The sequence below is a fragment of the Stegostoma tigrinum genome, chromosome 4, assembly GCF_030684315.1.
Source record: "Stegostoma tigrinum isolate sSteTig4 chromosome 4, sSteTig4.hap1, whole genome shotgun sequence".
Taxonomy (NCBI): Eukaryota; Metazoa; Chordata; class Chondrichthyes; order Orectolobiformes; family Stegostomatidae; genus Stegostoma; species Stegostoma tigrinum.
The window spans coordinates 2,816,431-2,839,023 of record NC_081357.1 but is presented as its reverse complement, the minus strand read 5'-3'; the positions used below and the strand labels follow the sequence as shown (position 1 = coordinate 2,839,023).

The 22,593-nt window shown below is 43.7% G+C and overlaps 1 protein-coding gene across 1 annotated transcript in view; it reads left to right on the top strand.

Moving 5' to 3' along the window:
* Positions 1-22,593, top strand: part of LOC125452334 (dynein axonemal heavy chain 6-like) — a 920,763-nt gene that overhangs the window by 382,282 nt on the left and 515,888 nt on the right. The window contains exons 42-44 of the mRNA XM_059645527.1: positions 4,838-5,070; positions 6,969-7,085; positions 10,513-10,668. Coding sequence (XP_059501510.1) covers positions 4,838-5,070; positions 6,969-7,085; positions 10,513-10,668 — 506 coding nt within the window. The remainder of the gene's footprint in view (positions 1-4,837; positions 5,071-6,968; positions 7,086-10,512; positions 10,669-22,593) is intronic.

The window sequence follows — 22,593 nt, the reverse complement described above, 5'->3', positions numbered from 1 at the left end:
CAAAGGCTCTGTAATCTCCTCCCTAGCTTCCCAGAGAATCCTAGGATAAATCCCATCTGGCCCAGGGGACTTACCTATTTTCACACTTTCCAGAATTCAGACTCCACGCACAACTTCCCATTACTGTCCTTGACTGGCCCTAATCTTGCTCAAGTCATTCTTTTATTCCTGACATACCTATTGAAAACTTTAGGGTTTTCCTTGATCCTACCTGCCAAAGACTTCTCATGTTCCCTCCTGGCTCTTCTTAGCTCTCTCTTTAGGTCCTTCCTGGCTAACTTGTAATTCTCAAGTGCCCTAACTGAGCCTTCACACCTCATCTTTACACAAGCCTCCATCTTCCTCTTGACAAGAGTTTCAACTTCTTTTGTAAACCACGGTTCTCTCGCTTGACCACATCCTCCCTGCCTGAAAGGTACATGCTTATCAAGGACACGCATTAGCTGAACCTTGAATCAGAGATAATGGGAACTGCAGATGCTGGAGAATCCGAGATAACAAAGTGTGAAGCTGGATGAACACAGCAGGCCAAGCAACATCATAGGAGCACAAAAGCTGACGTTTCGGGCCTAGTCCCTTCATCAGAAAGGGGGATGGGAAGACGGTTCTGAAATAAATAGGGAGAGAGGGGGGAGACGGATCAAAGGTTGATAGAGGAGAAGATAGATGGAGAGGACAATAGAGTTGCAGTGGGAGAGCGATCCCCTGAGGTTTGTCTGGAGGGAGGAGGGTAACTTCTTCAGGTTAGGTATCCCTGGAAGAGGCTTCACAGTGAGGTTAAAATTGTATCAGAGATAATGGGAACTGCAGATGCTGGAGAATCCGAGATAACAAAGTGTGGAGCTGGATGAACAGAGCAGGCCAAGCAGCATCTTAGAAGCACAAAACCTCAGGGGACCTCTCTCCCACTGCAACTCTCTCCTCTCCACCTATTTTCTCCTCTATCCACCTTTGATCTGCCTCCCCCCTCTCCCTATTTATTTCAGAACCCTTTCCCCATCCCCCTTTTCTGATGAAGGGTCTTGGCCCAAAATGTCAGCTTTTATGCTCCTAAGATGCTGCTTTGCCTGCTGTGTTCATCCAGCTTCACACTTTGTTATCTCGGATTCTCCAGCATCTGCAGTTCCCATTATCTCTGATACAGTTTGAACCTCACTGTGAAGCCTCTTCCAGGGATGCCTAACCTGAAGAAGTTACCCTCCTCCCTCCGGACAAACCTCAGGGAATCTCTCTCCCACTGCAACTCTCTTGGCCTCTCCACCTATCTTCTCCTCTTTCAACCTTTGATCCGCCTCCCCCTCAATCCCTATTTATTTCAGAACCCTCTTCCCATCCCCCTTTTCTGATGCAGGGTGTAGGCCCAAAACGTCAACTTCTGTGCTCCTAAGATGTTGGTTGGCCTGCTGTGTTCACCCAACTCCACACTTTGTTATTTTAAATAGAAATTGGCCTTTACTTCAAAGGGAATTGATATAAAAGTAGGGAGCTTTTTCTAAAACTATTCATGACACCAGTCAGACCACAGCTGAAAGATATGAGTAGTTTTGGTCACTTTATCTCAGAAAAGATGTACTAGTAATAGAAGCAACCTAGAGAAGATTCACCAGACTTATATCAGGTATGGAGTGACTGCTTTATGAGAAGACATTGAGTGGATTGTGCCTAAACTTATTGGAAAACAGAAGAGTGAGTGGCATCCTTAATGAATCATACAAGATTCTTAGAGGATTTAACAGGGTAGATGTGGAAGCGTTGTTTTTACCTTGGTTGGAGAGTCTAGGACCAGAGGGCATAATCTGAGAACAAAGAGTTGCATATTTAAGATAAAGAACATAGAATGTAGAACAGTACAGTACAGGGCCTTCGGCCCACGATGTTGTGCTAATCTATTATCCTACTCCAAGATCAAACTACCCTGCATACCCTACATTTTACTGTCATCCATGTGCCTATCCAAAGTTGCTTAAATGCCCCTAATGTATCTGACTGCACCACCACTGCTGGCAGTGCGTTCCACGCACCCAGGACTTCTCTGTATAAAGAAACAATGAGGACGAATTTCTTTTCTCAGAGGATAGTGAAGCTGTGCAATTCTCTACCATGGTGAGCCGTCAAGACTGTGTCCTTAAGTATAATCAAGGCTGAGATAGTCAAATTTTCAATCAGTAGGGCAATCAAGGATAATGGGAAAAGGCAGGAAAGTAGAGTTGAAGGATATCAGATCAGCCATAGATATATCTTATGCTGTTCTGACTTCGTCCATCGAGAAGGTCAAGGGCAGCAGATATCAGATATAAGTACTTGCAAGTTCCTGTCCAAGTCATTCAGCATCCTCACTTAGAAATGAATCCCTGTTACTTCAGTGTCTCTTAGTTAAAACCCTGGAATTTTCTTCCTAATAGCATTGTGGGTCTATCTACACCAAATGGATTACAGCGGTTCAAGAATGCAGCTCATCTCTACCTTCCCTAGCGCTGATGTGGAGGTGCCGGTGTTGTTCTGGGGTGAACAAAGTCAGAAGTCACACAAGACCAGGTTATAGTCCAACAGCTTTGTTTGAAATCACAAGCTTTCAGATCACTGTTCCTTTGGCAGCTGAGTACTCATCCCCAGTGCCATGAGTGATGGGCAATAAATGCTGACCCAGCCAGCAACACCCACTTTCTGTGAGTGAAAGAAAAGGTTTCAGGTTGTCAATGAGAGATAGCGTGGGTTCCATTATAAAGTAAGTATCACAAAATAGCCATCTCTAAAAAGAAAGAATCTTATCCCTGAACATTCAACGGCATTACTATCACTAAATTTCCCATTACCAACATCCTAGTGATTACTTACCCTTGACCAGAAACTGAACTGGACTTTCCATTTGTAGCTACATGAGCAGATCAGAAGCTGCTAATACTGTAGCAAGTAGCTCACCTCCTGACTCCCCGAAGCCTGTCCACCATCTACAAGGCACAAGTCAGGAGTGTGACAGAATACTCCCCACTTGCCCAGATGGGTACAGTTCCAACAACACTCAAGAAGTTCAAAATCATCTGGGTCAAAGCAGCGCTTTTGAGCAGTTCCTCTTCGACTGCCTTTAACGTTTTTCGCCTCCATCCATGATTTAGAAGGGCAGCAGTGTGTACCATCTACAAGATGCGCTGCAGAAATTCACCAAGGTTCCTTAGACAGCAAATTTCAAACCTTTGACCTTGAGCAAGCAGAAGGTCCAGGGCAGCAGATGGCTGGGAAGACCATCACCTACATGTGTAAGGTTCCAAGCCACCCACCATTGGTTGTAGACTTACATTCCTTCACTGTTTCTACTCAAAATCTGGGAACTCCCTCACCAGTGGTACTTTGGATGTGTCCCTACACCATAAATTCTGCAGTGCTTTGAGTAGGGATCTGACTACCACCTTCTCCAATGCCAAATAGGAAAGGGCAATAACTGCGGTCCAAGACAGTGTTGCTGTCATCCTAAGAATGAATAAACAAAAGGAGAAAAGACTGTGACATCTGAGACAAAAACAGAAATTGCTGTAAAAGCTCAACAGATCTGGCAGTATCTGTGGAGAGAAATCAGGGTTAACATTTTGGATCCAATGACCCTTCTTCAGAACTGAGTTGATGTCTGAGATACTGATAGATCAGTACAAGGTAGCTTCAGGAACAACTATCTCTTTGGTTCTCCTCCCTCTCTCTTTAATCTTGTCAAGCCTGACAAATCTGCAAGAAGCCCACTCTCCTCCAATTTCAGCCTGATGGACATCTCTTTTGATTATTTCCCAATTGCCTTTGTTCAGTTGGAGCTTTTTAAAACTTCAGTTAGGCCACATTTGGAATATTGCATACAGTTATGGTCACCACTCTACCAGAAGGATGTGAAAACACAGTGTGGAGCTGGATGAACACAGTAGGCCGGGCTGCATCAGAGGAGCAGGAAAGCTGATGTTTCGGGTCGGGACCCTTCTTCAGAGAATAAAACAAGGTACCTGACCCAAAATGCCAGCTTTCTTGCTCCTCTGATGCTGCCTGCCCTGCTGTGTTCCTCCAGCCCCACACTGTGTTATCTCTGACGCCAGCATCAGCAGCTCTTACTATCTCCAAGTAAGTTACTACATTAGAGGGATGTGGATGCTTTGGGGAGGTCCAGAAAAGGTTTACTGGGATGTTGCCTCATGTGCAGAGCTTTAGCTATGAAGAAAGGTTGGATTGACTGGGTTGAGGGGCTACCCTATGGAAGATTATAAGTCTGTGAATGTGTGGAATAGAGTGGAAAGTATAAGGCTTTTTTCCAGGGTGGATGGGTCAATTACTGGGGGGAACAGGTTCAAGGTGCATGGTGTGGGTTGGAGTTTAAAAGAGATGTGTGAGGCAAGTTTTCCACACAAAGTCTGGCGAGTGCCTGCAACGCACTGCCACAGGAAGTGGTGGAATTCAGGCACAATAGCAGCAAGACGCACCTGGACAAGTATATGAGTAGGAAGGGAATAGAGGAATATGGATCAGTATGGAAAGGCGAAACATTTCTATGTGGTCTTGGAGGGCTGAAGGGCCTGTTCTTGTGCTGTACTGTTCTTTGCTTGTTGTTCACTGAGGCCCTAAGCCTTTGAATTTTCTCCTGAAACCTTAACACTTCTTTATCTCTCCCTTTTTCTTCAAGAATATTGTTAATGTCTACCTCTATCTGACATAGTATCACAAATTAGCTCAGCGTGAAATGTTATCTAATAATGCTGTTACGAAATGCCTTGGGATGTGATATCAGATGGAAAGTGCTTTTTAAATGCTGACAGTTGTTGGTGCCATACTGCACTAAGAGGGTTTGATGTGTGCTGTGTCACTGCAGGTCTGACAAGTGGTATTTAGAGAAGAAACCAAACAAGCTGCCTGCCCTCCTGACCAAGCTCTACATGTTCTCTTTCACCTGGGCAATGGGTGGCTGCTTGAAACGCGAGGACAATTACGAGGAAGAAGCTCTCATTGGGTTCAGCGACAGGGGCAAAGAGGATGAGGCCATCAAAGTCACGCTGGACTTCAACATTTTGGTCCAAAACTTGTTCACAGAACAAACTCCACACTGTGAGCATTCTGACCAGGATTCATCATTAAATATTGTTTCAAGTTTAACAATGGGCCTGGTGTCTTGTTGTTGCCTAACAGCACAAGAGATGGCAAGCGGCTCTCATTTTTCTCTCTCCCGACTGCCCACCAGCCTATTCCAGTTGGTGATAACCTTAAGCCCTAATTCAGGGTTACAAATTCTGACTGGTATCGGATTAGAACATAAGACCATAATAAACAGGATACACAAATAAAGGAGTAGGCCGTTCAGATCCTTGACCCCACAGTACCATTCAGGAGGATCATGTGTGATCTGTCATTCCTCAAACCCACTTTCTTGTGTTGTTATGTAATGCTTGAATCCCCAGTTGATTAGGAATCTTTCAGCCATAAATATACACAGGACGGCTGGTGGTGACTAGTGGAGTTCTGCGGGAATCAGTGTTGGAACCACAACTATTGATGTTATACATTAACAATTTGGACAAAGGAACTGAGGGTATTGTTGCTATGTTTGCATCGAAGGAAGGATGTGCTGCTGATGGAGGGGGTCCAGAGGAGGTTCACAAGAATGAGCCTGAGTTTGAAGTTCTCGACATATGAGGAGTAGTTGAAGCCTCTGGCTGTGTTCTCGATGGGATTTAGAAGGATGAAAGGTGATCTGATTAAAACTGGCAGAACACAGATAGGCCTCGATAGAGTGGATGTGGAGAAGATGTTTCCTCTAGAAGAAGAGACCATTACTTGAGGGCACTGCCTCAGAATGAAGGGACAACTTTTTTGAACAGTCTGAGGAGGAATTTCTTTTGCTGCAAAGGTCTATGGAAGCAAAGCCATTGAACATGTTTAAGAAAGAGATAGATTCTTGATTGGTGAGGGGATCAAGAGTTATGGGGAGAAGGCAGGAGAATAGGAGTTAGATTGAATGGGTGGATCAGACTGAATGAGCCATATGCCTAATGAGAACACAGAACAATACAGACAGGAACCAGCCCTTCCATACTAAAACTGTCTCCATTTACAGGATCTGTATCCCTCTATTCCCTTCCTAATTCTGCTCATACATCTTCTGGTCTTATTGACTTTTGGTCTTACTTTTGGTCTTACGTTTCAAAAGGTTCGGTGTTGAATTGAATGATTCCAACAAAGGCTACGTAAGAGAGATAAGATGCTGTTTCGTGGATTTACTACCTTTGGTGACTGCTCTTAATAATAGTCAAGGCATGTAAATATACCACACACTAGCTCAGTGATAGCCTTCTAATCTCTGAGTCAAAAGTACCAGGTTTTAAGGCCAATGCAATGTCATCAGCCCATAACTGAGACTGATTGGTTAGAGCAGCAAAGAGGTGTGGACTGAGGGAGTGCTGTGCTGTTCGAAGTTCAGTATTGAGGGAGTGCTGCACTGTCAAAGGGTCAGTACTAAAGGGGTGATGCATTGCCAGAGGATCAGTGCAGAGAGAGTGCTGCATTGTCAGAATGTTAGGGCTGAAGGAGTGTCGCACTGTCGGAGGGTCAGTGCTGAGGGAGTGCCACACTGTCGGAGGGTCAGTGCTGAGGGAACGCCGCACTGTTGGAGGGTCAGTGCTGAGGGAGTGCCACACTGTCGGAGGGTCAGTGCTGAGGGAACGCCGCACTGTTGGAGGGTCAGTGCTGAGGGAGCGCCGCACTTTCAGAGGGTCAGTGCTGAGGGAGCACCGCCTGTCGGAGAGTCAGTGCTGAGGGAGCGCCGCGCTGTCGGAGGGTCAGTGCTGAGGGAGTGGGCACTGTCGGAGGGTCAGTGCTGAGGGAGCGCTGCTCTATCGGAGGGTCAGTACTAGGGGACTGCTGCTCTGTCAGAGTGTTAATGCAGAGGGTGCACTGCACTCTGGAAACATCATTGTCCTTGACTCGTACATTGCATTGGAATTTTTCAGCGGTTACGTTTCCACCTGGAAAAGAGACTGTCTTTGGATATTTTGTGGACATGCAAACGGGGCAACTTATATCTTGGGACAAACTGGTTCCATCCACAGAGGAGCTTATTTCAAAAGGTAAGCAGTCTCTAAGTTTGTTACTTGCCTGCCAGTGTCTGTGACCATCTTTGGCTTGGCTTTGCTTTGTTAGTTTGGTGAACAAAATCATTTTGTCATTTGATATCCATCGGAAATTCATTACAGATTTAGAATTGAATATCATTGGGCATCCCACTGCATTTGATCACTTTTAGTTTCAGCGTTTATGTAACCTTTTAAGTAACTGAGCTTTCCTTTTTTGAATTTGCAACATACTAATTTTCTTAATTGTGGTACAAGTCCATAATTCCTTCATTCGTCCTTCCGAAACCCTTTGACACTGACACCCTGACTCTTCCCCCAGTAATAGTAATACACAATGAATGGAAGGACACAGTGTAGCAGCTCATTACCAGCTTCTCAATTACAGATGGGCAGTTAATACTGGCCAAGCCAGCCACAGTCACGTCGCATGAAAAGTTAAAAACAAACAAGTCTAGAGGAAACAAGGGACCTCGAAGGGAATGTCTGCAGATCCCTGAAACATAGAAACACAGAAGACAGGAACGTCATTCAGCCCTTCGAGCCTGCTCCACCATTTTTCATGATCGTGGTTGATCATCCAACTCAACAGCCTAATCCTGCTTTCTTCCCATAAGTGGAGAGATGGCTAATGTAGTTGAGAAAGGATATGGAATCCTTTTCATTCTTAGCTCAGGTGTGGAATATGAGAGTGGGAAAGTCGTGCTGGAACAGCAGAAATTGTTAGTGAAATTACCATAAGACACTGGAGCAGAGAAAGCCATCAAGACCAGTGGATCTGTCCTGCCATTCATAGACACATAGACAATAGGTGCCCGAGTAGGCCATTCAGCCCTTTGAGCTTGCCCCACCATTCCCTATGATCATGACTGATCATGCAATCCCAGTATCCCACTCCCTCTTTCTCTCTGTACCCCTTGATCCCTTCAGCCACAAGGGCCACGTATTGCTCCCTCATGAATATATCTTCCAACAGCTTCCTGTGGGAGAGAGTTCCACAGGTTCACAACTCTCTAAGTGAAGAAATTCTTCCTCATCTCAAATCCTGAATGGCTTACCCCACATTCTTAGACTGTGATCCCAAGTTCTGGACTTCCGCAACATAGGAACATTCTTCCCACATTTAGCCTGTCCAGTCCCATCGGGATTTTATATGTTTCTATGACATCCCCCCTCATTCATCTAAATTCCAGCGATTACAAGCCCAGATAATCCAGTCTTTCTTCACTAAGGCCCAGCATAACTGCAGCAAGACTTTCTTACTCTCATACTCAAGTTCTTTCAGTATGAAGGCCATCATGCAAAGGTTCCAGTTCTGAGGAAGGGTCACTGAACCCGAAACATTAACTCTGATTTTTTTCTTCACAGATGCTGCCAGACCTGCCACCAATTTCTGTTTTTGTTGACAGCATTCACAGTTCTTTCGGTTTTTATGCTTTCCTCACTGCCTGCTATACCTGCATCCCCAGCTTCAGTGACTATTCCACCATAACACCCAGGTTACCCCTCATCTTTTCCTAAACTGCCACCATTCAAATAATAACATTCCTTCCTGGTTTTGTGACCAAAGTGTATAACATCACATCGATCCATGTTATAATGCATTTGCCAAGTATTTCCCCACTCGGCCAGTCTCCCAAATCATCCTGCAACCTTTGGCATCCTCCTCTCAGCATACACAGTCACCCCTCTTAGTGTCATCTGCAAATTTGGAAATATTGCATTCAATTCCTTCGTCCAATTTGTTACTGTTTGTTGTGAACAGCTGGGGTCCAGCACTAAGCCCTACGTTACCGTACTCGTCACTGCCTGCCACTCTGAAAAGGACCAGTTTATTCGAAATGGTTGCTTCCTGTCTGCCATCCGATTCTGTATCCATGTCAATACATTACTTCCAATACCATGAGCTTCATTTTTCCTTACTAATCTCTTGTGTGGAACCTTGTCAAAAGCCTTTTGAAAGTCCAGAAACACAACATCTACTGATTTACCCTTGTCCACCCTACTGGTCCCATCCTCAAAAAAATTCCAGAAGATTTGTCAAGCATGATTTCCCTTTAGTGAATTCCTGCTAACTTGGACCAATTCTGCCATGCTGTCCAAAAGCAGACTTATTACATCCTTAATAATTGATTCCAGCATTTTCCCCACCACCAAAGGCAGGCTAACCAGACTATAATTCCCTTCTTTCTGTCTCCTATTTTTCAATGAGATTATGTCTGAGTTGATGGTCCTCCAACTCCAGTGGAGTGACTCCACTTTCCAGCCTTTTCCCCATAATCCTTGATTCCCGAAGTGATTAAAAGTATGCCTATCTAAGCCTTGAATATATTTAACAACCCAACCTCGGCAGCCCTCTATGGTAATGAATTTCACAGATTCAGTACTGTCCGAAAGAAAAAAAGTGTTCCTCATCTCTGTCTTTTAAAGACCAGTACATTAGAGTTCAGGACCAGAATCTTCCTGTGAGAATAAAAGATAAGGGCAGCAAGATTCAGTCACCCTGGATGGCAAGAATATTGAAAGATTACTCAAAAAGAAAAAGAAACGTTTAATGTTGTTGTGAAGACTCGTAGCTTGGGTTGTGGATGATGTTGTAGACTTGCTCACCGAGCCAATGGGTTTGGTTGCAGACGTTTTTTGTCACCCTGCTAGGTAACATCAGCATTGCGCCTCCACTGAAGCGTTGGTGTCCTGTCCTGCTTGTAATTTATACGCCTTGATTTGCTGGGGTGTTTGGCATTACTTCCAGTTCTGTTTTTCAGTGGTTTGTATATCGAAGCCAGTTCAATGTGTTTGTTGATAGAGTTCCAGTTGGAATATCAGGCCTCCAGGAATTCCCTCAAAGCTGCAATGATGGCATTAATATGATTTGTCAAGATATTGGGGTAATTAAGATGCTGCCACACATTCTTGTTAAGTATGTAGATGGTGCAGGGCTTAGAGATTTAAAGATCTTGTTTTAGGCTCAGCCTGAGCTACATCTGCTTAGTCTTCTGGCACTTTAAGTGGATTTGGCAGATAGTGAGCTCAGAGCTACTTTTCTTGTCAACAAAGGGTGAGAGGCTGCAGGATATTTAAGAATGCATCCTGCCAGTTATCTGCTTGTTCCTCAGCTTGCTGCCTGGAGCTGGATGTCAATCTCAAATTAAACACAACTCCAAATCATTAAGGGCATTTCAAACCTGGCATAGTATCTGTTTTGCAATAAGGACCCTGAGACTGAGCCCGCTACAGGCACAGGCTGGTAATGCTTTGGGCAGCTTCCTCAAAACTCAATGGGACATTTTACCGTGTGAAATGGGCTGTTCTGCAGGATCCAGTTATGCAGCTATTGAGAAGAAAACTGATAAAGACATTGACCACGTTAGTTCAAAGTTGAATCTTCCTTCATTGACAGACTCTATTTTGTTGCTGATTGCAGGGGTGCAGTTATCAAGTCTCGCTGAAGCAGTCATGACCGGAATTCCCAAACTAAGACAATCCTATCCGGAAAACCTTGTGTGTACGGTTGACACTGTGCGATATTCCTTTATAACCAGCCTTCTGCTTCTCAACAAATGCCCCGTGCTGCTTACAGGTAACAATATATTGGCAAAAATGATTTCACTCCATATCCTCCCCTGTCCAAAAGGAGAACAATTCCAATTTCTCCAGTCTCTTCCTATAACCTCCTACTGCATACATACAACCAGCAAATCCTATGATGAGATGTGTGGTTTTCATGTTAATTCATTGGCTTCCTGAGCTGCCTCCCACAACAGTTCTTGATGGACGCTGTAGTGATTAGAACCAGATGGGCTTTGTTAACTACAAGGTTCTTGATTGAGATTGTTGACCTGGGCCAATCAGGAAAGCCCTGGCTGTCCAATCTAACCACGAGATTAGAATCTCCTCAGTTGATAAGGTCTCACAATGCAGACTGCTTAAGAAACTAAGATCCCATGAGATCCAGGTCAATTTAGAAGATTAGATCTAAAATTAGGAAAATGTCAGGAAGCAAAGGTGATGGTCAAAGGGTGTTTTTGGGACTGGTAGCTTGTGTCCATTGGTATACCACAGGGTTTGTTGCTGGGTCCCTTGCTGTTTGTTGTGTACATCAATGATGAAGGCATGAATTGTAGGAGATATGATCACTGAATTTGCAGATGACATGACGACTGATGGTGTCATAAATCATCTGATGAAAAGTGACTGGATTTGGACCATTAATTCAACTTTATTCCCACTGATGCTGCCAGATTTGCTGAGTTTCACCAGCAATTTTGGTTTTTGTTTCACTCGGATATTGCCTGGGCTGCAGTGATTCAGAGAAACATAGAAAATAGGACCATTCTTCCCTTTGACCATCATTCAACATGATCATAGCTAAGCATCCAACTCAGTACCTAGTTCCTGCTTTATCCTGATACCCTTTGATCCTTTAGGCCCTAAGAGCCATATCAAATTCCTTCTTAAAAATTCAGCTCTGGAGAGGGGCTAAATCAATATGTAAACTGGAGCAGGACCAATTTTGGGGCCATTAGACAGGATCTAGCAGCGGTGATTGGGTGAGTCTGTTTGAAGGAAAAGGAGCAAATGGCAAATGGGAGGCTTTTAAAGGTACGATATCAAGAGCCCAGGAACAGTATGTCACTGATAGGATGAAGGGAAAAGCTGGCAGGTTTAGGGATCCCTGGCTGATGAGGAATATTGAGGCTCAGGAAAAAGAAAAAGGCATACACTGGGTTTAATCTATCAGTCTCAAATGAATAGATGACTATAAAAAGTACAGGAGCACACTTAAGAGGGAAATCAGAAGAGCAAAAAGTGGGTAAGAGATGGATCTACAGATAAGGTTAAAGATAATCTCAAGAGGTTCTCTAGCTACATTAAGAATAAAAGGCTAGCGTATTACCAGAGAGATGTTTGTAGCCGTAGATTGCATTAAGATGGATAAATCCCCTGGGCCCGATAAAGTCCATCATCAGATGTTGTGGGATGCTGGGGAAGAAATTACAGAGGCCCTGCAGAGATTTTTGCTTCATTTTTAGCCGCTGGTGAAATTCCAAAAAGTGACTATGTGTTGTTCCATTCTTTTAGAGCGGGAGCAAAGACAAGGCAGGGAACTACAGGCCAGTAAGCATGATATCAGTGGTAGACAAGTTATTGGAGAGGATACTGAGGGGCAGGGTCGACCAATATTTGGATAGCCAAGGTCTGATTAGGGATAGTGAGCATGGATTTGTGTGCAGGAAGTCATGTCTAACAAATCTTTTGGAGTTTTTTGAAGCGATAACCATGAGGATAGATGAGGGTAGGGCAGTGGATGTTGTTGACATGGACTTAGTAAAGACTTTGACAAGGTCCTACACAGCAGGCTGGTCGTGAAGGTTAGGCTGCATGGGATCCAGGGAGCACTAGCTAACTGGATTCAAAATTGGTTTGATGGGAGGAAACTGAGGGTGATGGTTGAAGGTTGTTTCTCAGACTGGAGGCCTGTGACTAATGGTGTGCCACAGGCGTCGGTGTTGGGACTGTTGTTACATAGAGGATTTCGATGTGAATATACAAGGCATGATTAGTAATTTTGTGGATAATACAAAATAAGGAGGCATCATTAATAATGAGGAAGGTTATCAAAAATTACAGAGGGATCTTGATCAAGTGTGGAAGTGGGCTGAGGATTAACAAATACAGATGAGTGCGAGATGTTGCACTTTGGAAAGTCAAACCAATGTAGGACTTACACAGTAAATGGTAAAGTCCTGAGGAGTATTGTGGCACAGAGGGACCTTGGAGTACAAGTACATAGTTTGTTGAAAGTGGCATCACAGGTGGACAGGGTGGTGAAGTGGGCGTTTATCATGCTGGCCTTTGTCGGCTGAGGCATTGAGTATAGGAGTTGGGACGTTATGTTACAGTTGCCTAAGTCACTTGGAGTATTGTGTACAGTTTTGGTCACCCTGTTATAGGAAAGACATAGTTAAACTAGAAAGTGTGCAAAAAAGATTTATGAGGATGTTGCCAGGACTAGTAGGCCTGAGTTATAGGGAGAGATTGACCAGGATAGGACTTTATTCTTTAGAACATAGGAGGTTAAGGAGTGATCTTATTGAGGTGTATAAAATCATGAGGGGCATAGATAGAATTAATGCATATAGTCTTTTTCCCAGGGATGGGGAATTGAAAACTAGAGGACATGGGTTTAAGGTGAAAGGGGGAAAATTTAAGAAAGGCCTCAGAGGCAACTTCTTCACAAAGAGAGTGATCTGTGTATGGAATGGGCTGCTAGAGAAAGTGGTTGAGACAGGTACAATAGCAACATTTAAATAACATTTGGATAGATACTTGGATGAGAAGGGTTTAGAGGGACATGCACCAAATGTGGGCAATTGGTACTAGCTGAGTGGGCAGCATTGACCAGTTTGGGCCGAAGGGCCTGTTTCCGTCCTGTATTACTCTATGACTCTATAAACTAGGTAGACTGGAGTTTGGTTCATTAGAGCAGAGAAAGCTGATTGAAGTGTATACAGGTCTGAGGGGCATGGGTAAGTTAGATAGCAATAAACCTTTTCTCTAATTTCAGAGGTTAATAACCAGGGACCAATAAAGTAAGGAGCAAGAGGTTTAGATGAGGACTTGAGGAAAAGAGTTTTCACTCAGAGACTGGTGGGTATCTGGAACTTAATATTTGTAAGGATGGTAGAAGCAGAAACACTCAGAATGTTTAAGAATTATTTAGATGAATACTTGAAATGTGAGAGCGTACAAAGCTGTAACCTAAGCACTGGAAAAAGGGATTAGAATAGATGGATGTTTGATGATTGGTGCATACACAATCGGCTCTGTTTCTGTGTAGTACAAACTCTAGGACTTTGTGCTCTATTCTCAGTTAATTTCTCTTCTTTAAAGGTCAAGATGCTGTAAAAATAACTTTCTCTTGAAACAATCAATGTTCATAATACAGAATAATAGCACTAGAAACTAATGAGATTTCATTAATGAAAACCTGCTAATACGTCACTAATTGAATCCTATTTCCTGACTCCTACTTTTAATAAAATCTGAATGATAAGTTTTCTTTTTCCTGCTTTTAACTAGTGAATTCATTTGAAGTTGTGTGAACAAAAAACTTGATGAGACCACATTTGCACGGTATAATTATCAGCATTCGCACAGCAGTAACAGAATAAATACATTTGTAAGCAAAGCTCGACAAGATTCATTACACTCAATCAGCATAATCATATAAACTCATCTCCGCAGTGCTGCCTGGCATCCTTTTCCCCATCACTTTCACAAGCAATCATAGGAACCATTTATTCTGAATTTTACACTAATCAACATTTTGCTTCCACAACTAAAATCTATCTGAATTTTTAATAGAGAAATCACAAAGTATTTGGGATGCACAAATCTAGTCATAGCTTATTGATGAAATAATTCAGTTCCTGCGCTCAAGTTTGATTTATTTGAAATGTCAGAAAAGGTTTGAAAAATTTCACAAAGCTTTTTAAGAAGCTTGAGGCTTCACGAATGGATCATTACAATCACGACAACAATACATTAGGTAAATGTCCCATGAATCCTTCACAGGATCATTACCAAGTAAAACTTGACACTGGGTCACATGATATGCTACATCCAATGACCATAAATTTGGTCGAAGAGAGAGGCTCTAAGCAATGTCTCTTTCTGGGAATGTGAACATCACTGGCCAACATTTCTTCTAGATCGTGAACAGAAATTGCTGGAGAAACTCAACAACTCTGGTGGCATCTATGGAGAGAAAATAGCTTTAATGTTTCAAATCCAGTGATTTTCCTTCAAAACCCTTGCATTCTAAAGATGGCTCACTGGATTCAAAACATCAATAATTTTCTCTTCACAAATACTGCCAGACTTGCTGGGTTTCTCCAGCAATTTCGGTTTGATTTGCTTATTTCAGGTAGCCAGTATCTACAGATCTTTGGAGAACTGAAGAAGGGTTTGAAGAAGGGGGTCACTGAATCCAAAACACTGATTCTGCTTTCTCTCCACTGATGCTGTCAGACTGGCTAGGTTTTTCCAGCAATCACTTTTTGCTCCACAGTCCTTTTCTTTATTTCTTCCATATCTTTAGGCAGTAGGTGGTTACTTACATTATTGTGGCTCAAGAGTTATCTATAAGCCAGACAGGGATATCAGTGAACCAGATGGATTTTAACAACTATCAACAGTCGTTGTCATGTTCACCAGATGTGTATTAATTTGAATATGAATCCCACCAGCTAGCAGAGGATCAGTCTGGGCTTCTGGATTGATTATCCAGGCTAGCGATGTTACCACAGCACTGCTGTACGTCCCAAAGAGCTGTAAAGGAGGAGAGAGAGGTGGAGATGTTTACAGAAAAATACATAGAGCTTGGATGGGAAACCCTGCAATGTATGAATCTGAAAACAAAGACAGCAGTGTGCCATGTTGTGACCAGAGAATGTCTGTATGCTGGTATGCTACATTAGTTGTGCAGAAGAGCAGTTTAATACATTCATAGATTGTCTGCTCCATGTATGTTTCCTGTTCTTTCTTGCCATTCATGTCAAGTTTTAAGTTGCTGTAGGACAGGATGTTGTGTCTCTGCCTGTGATCAGACTCAATAATTCAACACCACTGGAAGCAGTCAGCAAATCCTGTTGCCTTGTGTCTATGCTAAAAGACAGTGTCTCTTGACAAAGAGCTCAGCACATGCATTGGAAAGACAGCAGACAAGACAGATCAACTAGTAAAATGGGCATTGATAAGGAACAACTGACCTTTTCGACAGAGATGCTTATGATGAGGCCTGCCTTTTTAGCAGCAAATCCTGAACAACATAAACCTCGCAAGAAGAAAGTGACAATGTCTCAGCATCTGAGAGACACCCTCGTCATCACATTGAGGGAGAAAGTCACCAGTGAAACAATCATTTCAAGGCAAACAGGTCATGTCTTCCAGCACAAGTCAAGCAAAGGCGGCTTCACTCTCTTGGCCATATGTATGGCTGCACCCTTATCAGTGCTAAATTGGGAGGCAGCCAAGAGACAAGATGGAATGGTACTGAGATAGTGGGAACTGCCAATGCTGGAAAATCTGAGACAACAAGGTGTACAGCTGGATGAACACAGCAGGCCAAGCAGCATCAGAGGAGCAAGAAAGCTGACGCTTCAGGCCTAGACCCTTTTTCATTTTCTGAAGAAGGGCCTACACCCGAAACGTCAGCTTTCCTGCTCCTCTGATACTGCTTGACCTGCTGTGTTCACCCAACTGTACACCTTTTATTATGGAACAGTATTGTACTAGTTTTGTCACTGGACTAGTAATCTAAAACCTAGGCAAATACTCAGGGGAAACAGTTTAAAATCCCAGATAACAAGGTGTGGGGCTGGATGAACACAGCAGGCCAAGCAGCATCTTAGGAGCACAAAAGCTGACCTTTCGGGCCTAGACCCTTCATTAGAAAAGGGTCTGATGAAGGGTCTAGGCCCGAAACGTCAGCTTTTGTGCTTCTAAGATGCTGCTTGGCCTGCTGTGTTCATCCAGCCCCACACCTTGTTATCTTGGATTCTCCAGCATCTGCAGTTCCCATTACCTATGATACAAGTTTAAAATCCCACTATGGCTGGTGACAGTTAGATGATATTAATAAAATCTAGATTGAAAATCATTTTGAACTACTGCCAAAATCCATCTGCTTCACTAACATCCTTTGGTGAAGGAACTCTGTTCCCTACGTGGACTGGCCTACATGTGACTCCAGATCCACAGCAATGTACTTACTTCTTAACTGTCTCAGAAACAGCTGAACAAGCCACTTGGTTCAAGGGTGAACAAGAGTGGGCAACAAATGTTGGCTTTATTAGTAATTTCCACACACCGTCAACGAATGAATTCAAAGATCAGCAAGGTGCTTACAGCTCTGTTTCAAAGATGCTGTCAGATCAATCGGTCATGACAAGTGAAAGTCCAGCTGACAACTGGTGTAAATGGTGACACCAGCTGAGGGGAAGAGTTTGCTCCCCTCACTGATCCACTGTCCCCTCACTGATTCACTGCCTCCCTCACTGATCCACTGGCCCTTTTACTGATCCACTGCCACCCTCAATGACTTACTGCCCCTTCTCAATGATTCAAAGAAACAAAGAAACCTACAGCACAGGAACAGGCCCTTCGGCCCTCCAAGCCTGCGCCGATCAAGATCCTCTGTCTAACCGGTCATCTATTTTCTAAGGGTCTGTGTCCATTTGCTCCCTGGCCATCCATGCACCTGTCCAAATATATCTTAAAAGACGCTAATGTGTCTGTGTCTACCACTTCCGCTGGCAACGCATTCCAGGCACCCACCACCCTCTGTGTAAAGAACTTTCCACGCATATCTCCCTTAAACTTTCCTCCTCTCACTTTGAACTCATGGCCCCTAGTAATTGAGTTCCCCATTCTGAGAAAAAGCCCCTTCGCTGATCCACTGCCCCCTCTCACTGATCCACTGCCCCCTCTCACTGATCCACTGCCCCCTCTCACTGATCCACTGCCCTCTTGCTGTTTATTACACCTCTCACTGATCTGTCTCCCCCGTTGATCCACTGACTCTCAAACTAATCCACTGCCCCTCTCACTGATCTATTGATCATTCACTCATCCTTAATGCAGTCACCAATGTCTGGCTCTTCGATGATTGAATTTTATTTACAATTCCCACAGTAGGAAGTGGCAGCACTGATTGAGTGCTGTTTGGGCCTGGGAACTGAGGAATTGCTTCTCGTGCTCTGCTGTTTGCAATTGTGTTTACTTTGTGCTTTCTCTTAAAATAGAAACCACCAATTACCCAGCCGATGGAGATGGCAGATGAATTAGAAACCAAGGCAGGTGTCATTTTTAGACAAGCACTAAAAGCCACTTATCTCACAATTCCTGCTCAGCATCTCACGGCACACATTAACATAATGATCAACGACCTGTCCTGCTTTTAAAACAGACAAAACACAATGAGTGGGGGAAATGTCATGCTGCTGTGCTTAGAATCCACAGTCTATGGAACAATCCCCTGTTTTAAACTACAACATTGCATAACCACTGGAGACAGAACAATAGATAAACTATGTCATAACGTCAGGTTTCAAAGCCACTTCAAATACATAGAAAAAATAAACCGGAAGGTAGGAGAACAATGAGATCAGAAGATCTAGGAGCAGAAGGACGCCATTCGGCCCATCAGGTCCCCATTGGTTCACTGAGATGGTGATTAATTTGGTAATCGTCCACTCCTCTTTCCTGCCTTATTCCTTAACTCTTCAATCCTATAATGATGAGAAATCAGCCTAACTCAGCCTTGAATATACTTAACAGCCCAGCCTTGACAGCCCTCTACACTAAACGATCCCATGAATTCATTACCCACTAAGAAAAGAAATTCTCCCTCCTCTCTGTCTTACATGGTGTGAGCCCTTATTCTGAGAGCATGCTCTCAGTCCTAGACTCTCCTGAAAGGAGAAGTGACCTCCCTTCATCTCACCTTCCAAGTCCCCGAAGAATCCTCCATGTTCCAATGAGGCCACCTCCCATTCTTGTTTATTTCAATGAGTACAGGCCTAATCCACTCAACCTTTCCTCATAAGGCAGTCCCTCCATATGCCATATCAGCCTGATAAACCTTCTCTGAACTACATCCAATGCCAGTATATCTTTCCTTAGATAAGAGGCCCAAAACTATTCACAATATTCCAGCTGTGGTCTAACTAGTCCCTTCTATAATTATTTTAAAAACCTCACTACTTCTACATTCCATTTAACTGAACATATAGCAGTACAGAACAGGGACAGGACCTTCGGCCCACCATGCCTGTGCCAACCATGATGTTATTCTCAAATAATGCCATCTGCCTGCATGTAGTCCACATCCCTTTCTTCTCTGCCTGTTCATGTGTCTGTCTAAATGCCTCTTAAACTTTACTAACATATCTGTTTCTGCCACCTCCCCTGGCAATACGTCCCAAGCACCTACCACCCTCTATGTAAAATACTTTCCTCACACATCTCCTTTAAACTTTCCCTGTCTCATCTTAAATCTATGTCCCCTTGTATTTGATATTTCCAATCTGGGAAACAGACTCCAACAGTCTACTCAATCCAAGCTCCTCAATTTTATATATTTCTATCAGGCTGCCCCTCTGCCTATGACTGTTGAGAAAACAACCCAACTTTGTCCAACCCCTCCTTATAGCTAATACATTCCAATCCAGAAAAGATCCTGGTTAGCCTCCTTTGTATCCCCTCCAAAACCTCTCCATCCTTCCCATATTGTGGTGACCAGAACTACACACAATAGTCCAAATATGGTGTAACAGAAGTTTTATACACCTGCAACATGACTTGCTAACTTTTATACTCAGTGCCCCAAACGATGAAGGCAAGCATGACATACATCTTCTTACCACCTTATCCCCTGTGTTGCCCTTTTCAGGGAGTTATGGACTTGCAAGATCTCCCTGTATATTGACACTCCTAATGGTCCTGCCATTTACTCTGTACTTTTCTGTCACATTTGACCTCCCAAAATACATCATTTTACACTTGTCCGGATTAGACTCCATCTGCTTTTACTCCATTGGACTTTCCAGCTGATCTGTAGCTTGTTGCATTCTCCGGTATCCTTCCTCACTATCCTCCAATTTTCGTGTCATCAGCAAACTATGAAATAAAGCCTCCCCTACTATCCCCACTGAAACCAACCTGTGGGAAGGTTTCCCCGATACCAATTGATTCCAGTTTTGTTTGGGCTCCTTGAAGCCACAGTCAGTCAAAAATGGCCTTGCTGTCAAAGGCAGTCACTCTCACCTCACTTCTGGAATTCAGCTCTTCTGTCCATGTTTGACCAAGGCTGTAATGAATAATAAAGAACAAAGAACTGCAGATGCTGGAGATCTAAAACATACAAACCATTAAGTGCTTGAGAAACTCAGCTGGTCTGGCAGTTTCTGTGGAGGGTAGACAGGGTTATGGACCTGAAACGAGAACAGGGTCTGAGTGACCCTGGCGGAACCCAAACTGGGCGTCACTGAGCAGGCTATTGATGATCAGGTGCTGTTTGATAGCACTGTTCCTGACACCTTCCATCACTTCACTGATGATCAAGAGTAGACTGATGTAGGGGGAATTGTCTGGGTTGGATTTGTCCTGCTTTTTATGTACAGGGCACAGCAGGGCAATTTTCTACATTGTCAGGTAGATGCTAGTGTTGTAACTGTACTGGAACAGCTTGGCTAAGAGAGGAGCAAGTTCTGGAGCACAAGTTTTCTTGATTATTGCCTAAGTGTGGTTAGGGCCTGTGGCCTTTGCTGTATCCAGTCCTTCCAGCTCTCTTACATCCCAAGGAAATAAGTTGAGGCAAACTCTAAATATCAGTCATCTCTCAAAAGCAGTTGAATATTTAATTGCAGGGGTAGGAATTACAATGAACAGAGATAGCTAAAGTGCATAAAGCAAATAAATTAGCAAGAAAGATTGTAAGCAAACGGGCAGAGATAACATGGTGCAGAACTGGATGAACTCAGCAGGCCAGGCAGCAGCAGAGGAGTAGGAAAACTGATATTTCAGGTCAGAACCCTTCTTCAGAAATGGCTATCTCTTAGTAAGCATGCAGGTGGACTTTAAGGAAGTAATTCATGACTCTCAGCAAAAATATATTGTACTGAGGAGGAGCAATTAGAGAAAAAGTCAGGGTGGGGGAGGGGGGGGGGGAAGAGTGGTGTAAGCCAACTATGGCTAACCAATGAGGTTAAGGAAAGTGCAAGATAACAAGGTGTGGAGCTGGATGAACACAGCAGGCCAAGCAGCATCTTAGGAGCAGGAAAGCTAACATTTAGGATTAGACCCTACATCAGAAATTGGGGAGGGGAAGAGGGCACAGAAATAAATAGGGAGAGAGGAGGAAGCAGATCAAAGATGGATAGAGGAGAAGATAGGTAGAGAGGAGACAGACAAGTTAAAGAGTTAGGGATGGTGCCAGTAACAGTGAGTGCGGGTGGGGAGGTAGGGAAGGGATAGGTCAGTCCGGGGAGAACAGACAGGTCAAGGGAGCAGGATGAGGTTAGTAAGTAGGAAGTGGGGGTGGGTCAGTGTTAGCCCTGAAGACTGGCGATAAATTCAGAATCCAGCAAAGGAGCACTAAAAACATAATAAAGAAGGGGAAAATAAACCATCAGATAAACTAGCAAGGAATATTAAAACTGACAATAAGAGCACACTTAAATGTATAAAATGGAAGAGAGACATCAAAGTGAATGTAGGCCCCTCAGAAAATGATACTAGGAAGATAATTATTAAATAAGAACCAAAAGAACTGCAGATGCTGTAATAAAAACCAAAAAAACTGCAGATGCTGTAAATCAGGAACAAAAACAAAGTTGCTGGAAAAGCTCAGCAGGTCTGGCAGAATCTGTGGAGGAGAAAACAGAGTTAACATTTCAGGCCCAGTGACCCTTCCTCAGGACTGATAGTGGCTGGGAAATCGTCAGTTTTTATATGCAGAAAATAGGGAGGTGGGTGGGGTAGGGAGTAAATGATAGGATAGAGCCCAAACAGAGAGACAGACAATTGGACAGACAGAGGAGTTGCTAATAATCAGGCTGGGAGGGTGAATAGTTGTTAATGGGGACTGTTAGTGACTAACAACAGGGGGTGTGTAGTGGCAGGCTTTGTGGTAACAAAGCCTGGTGTGTGGGGTGGGGGGCTGGGACACGGTGGAGTTTAGGCCGTAAAATTATTGATCTCAATATTGAGTCCGGAGGGCTGTGTGGTCCCCAAGCAGAAAATGAGGTGTTGTTCCTCCAGCTTGCACTGGGCTTCACTGGAACACTGCAGCAAGCCGGAGACAGAGATGTTGGCCGGGGAACAAGGTGGTGCATTAAAGTGGCAAGCAACAAGCAGTTCAGTGTCTCTTTTGCAAGCAGAGCGTAGATATTCTGTGAAACGGTTGCCAAGTCTCTGCTTCATTTCCCCAGAGGAGATCACATTGTGAGCAGCGGATGCAGTATCCAAGGGCCCAAACATACCTTCCAGATGAAGCAACACTTCACCTGCACTTCCAAGAATCTATTCTTTGTTACCACAAAGCCTGTCACTACACACCCCCTGTTGTTAGTCACTAACAGTCCCCATTAACAACTATTTACCCTCCCAGCCTGATCGTTAGCAACTCCTTTGTCTGTCCAAATGTCTTTCTCTCTGTTTGGGCTCTATTCTATCATATACTCCCTACCCCACCCACCTCCCTATTTTCTGCAAATAAACTGACGTTTTCCCAGCCACCATCAGTTCTGAGGAAGGGTCACCGGGCCCGAAATGTTAACTCTGTTTTCTCCTCCACAGATGCTGAGCTTTTCCAGCAATTTTGTTTTTGTTCCTGGGAAGATAATTACAAGAAATAGGGAAATGCGGAGGAATTAAACAGATATTTTGCAACCATCCTTATGGTGGAAGATATTTTGAACATTCCATTAATATTAAAGAA